Genomic DNA, 7,200 nt, shown 5'->3' on the forward strand with positions numbered 1-7,200 from the left:
TTAATTCAATTAACGCCCCCCCCCCTTAACTCAAATCCTGGATCCACTCCTGTTTACCGAGCACAGATTATTTCGTCTAGCATCGGTGAACCCACAACTAAATCAGCAACGGCTAGTATTGATCAAAATTGGATCTCTAGCTATTAAAGAAGGAATATGTACCATGTGCAATCGTTACGAATTAGGTGGAATTACTGACGTCATAGGAACGCTAGAATCTAATGATATACTGCTTGGCGGATCACTTTTATAACCTGTTTTGGGCAACAATAGATTCAATTTTGGTCACTGAAATGTCAGATATTTTTGCACTTGATTATTATTATTGAAATGTACTCTCTGGAATCTCTGGACTCTCTGGTTGTTGTCATTAAAGATGTTACGCATTTACTTATATATTTCCACGCCCATTTGCTAGCCAACACATTATTTACAAATTAATAATTTATCAAGTGACAATGGATGACAATACGGAAGACTTAGTAGAAGCTAGTAGAGAAAGAAAGCTTACGGAAAAGGGATTGATGTATTCCATGAGTCTTTATAGAAACCAACGTACTCGTCTTATAAAATCATTGACAATCCTAAGTGGTGAACTTGAACGATTGATATCGCAACCAGGAGACGTTGATTTGGTCCGACCAGTGTATTCTAAGTGGATAGGTATATACGAGGAATTACTAGAGACACATGATAAGTACCAAGCAATTTTTACTGACTTGAACGATAAACAAGTAGACAATGCTTCGTTCCAGGATAAAAATCGAGTCTTTCTATCAACAAATCAATCAGCAAAGGACTGGTTTATATTGAATAAAGCGAAAACAATATCGCCGCAACATATAGTTCAAGATGATCAGAGATCACACAGATCCGGGAGCGTAAGATCGCACAGGAGTTCAGGTGCAAGGTCCCACAGAAGTGCGAGATCTAGTAATGCAAGTCATATATCCAAAGCCAAGTTAATGGAAGAACAACGTAAGGTAGAATTGCTAGCAAGAGCCGAAGCGTTAAGTGAGAAGAAACAACTCGAGGAAGCTAAGTTAAAACTTAAAATTCAAGAAGAAGAATTGGAAATAAAAACGGAGCTTAAAGTTAGTGACGCTAAATCAAAGGTGATAGAGGAGCTGGAGAAAAGTATGAGAGACGACGATTTGTTAGAATTTAAACTCAATAGACATGAAAATCTAACTGAAGTATCTTACAATCAGAAACCTAGACAATCAGAGGCAACACGTATGAAAACGTATGTACAGGAAGAAACGTCACGTTTAAATCCGCAAGCATCTGAATGGATTCCAAGTAAGTCTACGCCTAGGGTGAAGAACTACGACTTAGTAAATAGAAACACACCTGTCGTTCCGTCAGAAAGTATTTCAATAGTCCGCGAGCTGAATAAGCCTCAAATCGACATACAGAAATTTGATGGCAATCCTATGTTGTTCAATGGATTTAAGAGACACTTTCAAGCTAGAATTGAATCGAATACGGCTTCCTATGATGAACGTTTAACTTACTTGTTACAGTTTACCCTTGGAGAGCCACATCGTATTGTAAAAGGATTTTCTCACTTGGATGCGGAAACAGGCTATACAGCGTCAATGAATGAACTTCAGGACAGGTACGGTGAGCCGGATGTGATAGCTAATTCGTTCGTTAGAAAGGCTTTAGATTGGCCCGTGGTTAAGCAAGATAACCCCAAAGCGTTAGATGACTTTTCGATATTTCTTACCGAGTGTTTGTATGCTGTTCAGAACGTCGATGAGGTCAGGGTGTTAGAATACTCGGACAATATGAAAACTCTAGTTCGAAAACTTCCGTTCAATTTACAAGACAAGTGGCGTAATATAGTGTATGAAACAAAGTCACAGCGAAGAACTTTGTTATTTAGTCAACTTGTAGATTTCGTTAAGAGAGAAGCAAAAAAGGCTAATGACCCTATTTACGGTAAAGACGTTATGCGTACACCCTCGTCGGTAAAGAAAATTCAAGAATCGAAATCCTCGTCTTATGGTAATCGTAAAACGTTGGCCACGTCAGTTGAATCTAACTCTCAAAATGATCGTAACGATAGTACGGACTCAAAACCTAATGCATTTTCGAAACCATGTGTTTACTGTGGAAACTCAAGTCATTCACTGAAGATGTGCGACAAGATTACAAGTAAGTCTCTTAAAGACAGATACGATTTTCTCAAGTCTAAAGGTTTCTGTTTCGGTTGTCTGAAATACGGTCATCAGAAGGTTGTATGTAGTCAGAAGGCAACGTGTTCCGTGTGTAAAAAGGGTCATCCGTCAATTCTTCACGTCGATTCACGTAAACAGAAAGTAAATGAAACTTGTAATGACAATTCGGTTAGAGATGTTACTAGTTCTGCAACGTCTACAGGGGCTGGAGATGTCGTCCAGCAGGCACTTCCAATATTACCAGTAAGAATTAAATGTGCGAAAAGTGACAAGTTTGTTGAAACGTACGCTTTTCTTGACTGTGGCAGTACCGCAACGTTTTGCTCAGAAACTATCATGCGCGAATTGAATGTCGAAGGAAAGAAAACGAAACTCGGTTTGCTTACAATGACACAGACGGAAACGGATGTGAAAGACTGTTACGTAGTTAGTGGTTTGGAAATCAGTGACTTAAACGGTAATAATGTTATATCCTTACCGACTATTTTTTCACAGGAGAAATTACCAGTTACTAGTAGTGATATCGTTTCAGTAAGTGACATTTCAAATTGGCCACATTTGCGTGATATTCCATTACAAAGGATTAGTAACGATCACGTTGGACTCTTAATCGGAGTTAATGTTCCTCGTGCAATGGAGCCGTGGAGTGTGGTACCGTGTGCTAATGGTGGACCTTTCGCGGTTGAGACTGTGCTTGGCTGGGTAATAAACGGTCCGTTGAATGTTTCTAGAGATGAAAATACTTCTTGTAATTTCGTCAGAGCCAATCGCATCAGTGCGTCAGTTGTGTCCGAGAATCGTGTAGACGTTTCGCTGGAAGATCAAATTCGCAATCAGTTTAACTTTGACTTTTGTGAAAGGACTATTGATGATGTCAATTCGCCTTCCGTAGAAGATCGTAAATTTCTAGATAATGTTTCAAGATCGATAACTCTCGAAAATGGACACTATATTATAGACCTTCCGTTTAAGTCGAGCGAAAACGCGATGCCGAATAATCGTAAGCAGGCAGAACAGAGGTTGATGTTACTGGCTAAGCGTTTTGAAAAAGACAAACACTTTCAAGATGAGTATGTAACGTTCATGAAAAAAGTTTTAGGTGAAGGATATGCGTCGGAGGTATCATCAGAAGATTTGTTAAAGGACGATGGTCATGTATGGTATCTACCACATCACGGTGTGTATCACCCACGTAAGAACAAGATCAGAGTGGTTTTCGATTGTGCGGCAAGATTCCAAGGTACGTCATTAAACGAACGCTTACTTCAAGGTCCTAATCTTACGAACAGTCTCGTTGGAACATTGATTAGATTTCGGCAAGATGACATTGCAATAATGGGTGACATTGATTCCATGTTCCATCAAGTGCGCGTGCCTACTGAAGATGGAAATTACTTAAGATTCCTATGGTGGAAAGATGGACACACTAACTCGAAACCGATCGAGTATCAAATGAACGTTCACCTTTTTGGTGCCACGTCGTCACCGAGCTGTGTCAATTATGCGCTCAGACAAACTGCAGAAGAAGGCAGAGGTCATTTCAATGATAAAGTGATAGATACGGTATTGAGAAACTTTTACGTGGACGATTGTCTTAAATCGGTGGAAACAGTTGACGGTGCTATTACGTTAGTTCAGGATTTACAAGCGCTTCTTCGGAGAGGTGGATTCAGGATAGCTAAATGGATTAGCAGTAGTCGAGATGTGATGCGATCGATACCGATATCAGATAGAGCCAAAGAAGTGAAGGACATTGATTTAGATCAAGAGATTTTGCCGATCGACAGAGCGTTAGGCGTTCAATGGTGTGTTGAAACCGATACTTTTCAGTTTAAGATATCTCTTCAAGACAAACCGAAAACCAGACGAGGAATCTTATCAATGGTCAGTAGTGTGTACGATCCGTTGGGATTTTTGGCTCCGCTTACTTTGAGACCAAAAATTATTCTTCAGGAACTATGTAAGTTGAGATTGGCATGGGACGATCCGGTACCCGACGTACTATTACAGAACTGGGAGATTTGGTACAACGATTTGTCGAGACTTTCTAGCTTCAGTGTGCCTCGTTGCTTCAAACCACCCGATTTCGGAAACGTGTTATCTGCTCATCTTCACCATTTTGCCGATGCCAGCGAATCGGGTTACGGTGTATTAAGTTATCTCAGACTTGAAAATGTCGACCACGAAATTCACTGTTCATTCGTAATGGGCAAGGCTAGAGTTACGCCATTGAAACAAGTTACTATTCCCCGGTTGGAACTTACGGCAGCGACGGTCGCTGTTAGGACTAACAAGATGATTATAAGTGAACTCGAAATTCCGATAGACCATTCGTATTTCTGGACTGACAGTATGTCCGTTCTTCGGTATATCAACAACACAACCGCTAGATTTCAAACATTCGTAGCGAATAGACTTTCAGTTATTCACGAGGGATCGAATATTAGTGATTGGAGATATAGTAATACGAAGATGAATCCTGCAGACATATCGTCTCGAGGTGCATCTGCTAACGATTTGCTAGAAAAACATTGGATCGACGCACCGGCGTTCTTGAATCGGCATCCGGGTGAATGGCCTAGTCTACCTACAGAAGATCTCGGGAACATCGACACGGAAGATCGAGAAATAAAGCGTGCGAAAGTTGCTACAGTTGTGTTAAGACTAAACAACACAAACATTGACATTATGTTAAAACTTTTCGAGCATTATTCCTCATGGTATAAGTTAAAACGTGCCGTAGCTTGGATAATAAAAGTGAAAGAGCAATTACTGAAGCGTGTGCGTAAACTACAGACAAGAGCAGATCACAGGATTAGGCATAAACTGACTTTAAAAGATCTTGAAGAATCCGAAAACACTATTATAAGTATTGTGCAGCAAGAAGCATTCCGAAAGGAAATTGGTGCTTTGAAGTCAGGAAATCCGAAAATTCACAAGGACAGTCGCATAAGAACTCTTGATCCTTTTCTTGATGGAAATTTATTGCGTGTCGGAGGACGCTTACATTCTTCAAGCTTACCAGAAAACAGTAAACATCCAGTTATACTGCCAAAGAACAATCACGTGTCGAATTTGATACTTCATCATTTTCATATTCTTTTGAAACACAGTGGTCGTAATCATATGTTGTCAGCGTTGAGGCAAAGATACTGGATAATTAGTGCTCCTTCCGCCATCAGAAAGATAATTTCCAAGTGCGTAAATTGTCGTCGTGTAAGTGCTAAAGTTGGAGAGCAAAAAATGGCAGAATTGCCAGAAGATCGTGTGTTACCGGACGATCCGCCTTTTACTAGAGTCGGTGTGGATTATTTTGGACCTTTTGAGGTTAAACAACGCAGATCTAGAGTTAAACGTCACGGAGTGATATTTACATGTTTGGCCAGTCGGGCAGTTCATTTGGAAATCGCTTCATCATTGGACACTGATTCGTATATTAACGTTCTAAGACGATTCGTTTCTCGACGAGGACAAGTTTCACTCATAAGATCTGACAACGGAACTAATTTCATTGGTGCGGAACGGGAAATGAAACAAGCTATTGACGAATGGAATTTACATCAGATTGAAAGTTCGATGCTTCAAAACAGTGTTGAATGGAAATTCAACCCTCCTAGTGGTTCCCATTTCGGAGGTATTTGGGAAAGGTTGATTCGTAGTATCAGGAGAGTAATTTCAAGTGTGATCAAGGAACAAGTTCTAGACGATGACGGTCTACATACACTGATGTGTGAAGTGGAAGCTATACTGAATAGCAGACCTATTACTATGAACTCTGACAATCCGAACGATTTAGAAGCATTAACGCCAAACCATTTGCTTCTGATGAAATGCAAGCCGGTTCTTCCTCCTGGATTATTTTCTACGACTGACAATTACTGCAGACGTAGGTGGCGTCAAATTCAGTACATGTCCAATTTATTCTGGAGTCGATGGTTATGTGAATACCTACCAATTCTTCAAGAACGGCAAAAATGGAACAATGTTAAGAGAAATTTAGATGTTGGAGATGTAGTTCTAGTAGTTGATTCGAACTCTCCAAGAAATTCTTGGCCTATGGGACTTGTACATTCATTGATTCCTGATCGTAATGGACTAGTTCGTCAAGTCAAAGTTAAGATTGGTTCAACCATACTTACCCGTCCGATTGACAAACTGTGTACAATTTTAGAGTTAGACTAGTTTAGGGTATTATGTATACTTACCTAGTAGGGACATTTTGAGATATGTTTCATTTGTTATTTTGACATTTTCACTTTGATTATTTTGTGAGGGTATTTCTTGTATTTTTTTTTTTTGGTTTATATTTTTTTGTTTTATTGTAATTGCTCGCTATGCTTCACAATTAAGGGGCTGGTATGTAGAGTTCATTTCCACCGTTAAACCAAATATCATTAATCATCATTTTCGATTATCACTTTTCCATCCAGTGTTATTGTTTACTATTTCGAGTACTTCCGTTGTAATTTCACGATTGTTTTTCTGTGTTGATTTGGTGGAAATATTATTAATTTGGTGAGTTTTTTACTTTATCTTTGTATAAATATACTTCCGATGGTTAATTACATACATTTTGATAATTAGATATAATTTTTGTAGGTTTATTGACTTTAATTTTAATGTTAGGCAGATTGATTTTCGAGTGCACCGCAATTTTTCACTGTATGTTGGGTGCCGATCGATAAATTATTTTCTCAGTGAAGCTTAATAGCGATTTAATTAATTAAATCTTAATTAAGTTCTTTTTACATATTGTATTTTCATGCTTTTGTGTCATTTTCTATTGATTTTCTATTGATATTGTATTACTATTGTGTTTGTATTTTTTGTTTTGATTGGTTATTTTCTTGGTTGACGACATAGGTACATTGTATTTCGTTTTTCTATTTTCAGTAAATCGTCAATATCGTCAACATCGTCAACATCATCTATATTTTTTGTTCAGCTAATGAAATGTACTCTCTGGAATCTCTGGACTCTCTGGTTGTTGTCATTAAAGATGTTACGCATTTAC

General features: G+C 38.8%; 1 protein-coding gene across 1 annotated transcript; it reads left to right on the forward strand.

Annotated features, from left to right (window-relative positions):
• Positions 1-458: 458 nt before the first annotated feature.
• Positions 459-6,368, forward strand: LOC148614204 (uncharacterized). The gene has a single exon (XM_088590438.1). The coding sequence runs from the start codon at positions 459-461 to the stop codon at positions 6,366-6,368; it is 5,910 nt and encodes a 1,969-aa protein (XP_088446564.1).
• Positions 6,369-7,200: the final 832 nt, after the last annotated feature.

The sequence above is a fragment of the Perna viridis genome, chromosome 6 (assembly GCF_037379345.1).
Source record: "Perna viridis isolate PV_CMFRI_1.1 ecotype Kerala chromosome 6, ASM3737934v1, whole genome shotgun sequence".
Classification (NCBI taxonomy): Eukaryota; Metazoa; Mollusca; class Bivalvia; order Mytilida; family Mytilidae; genus Perna; species Perna viridis.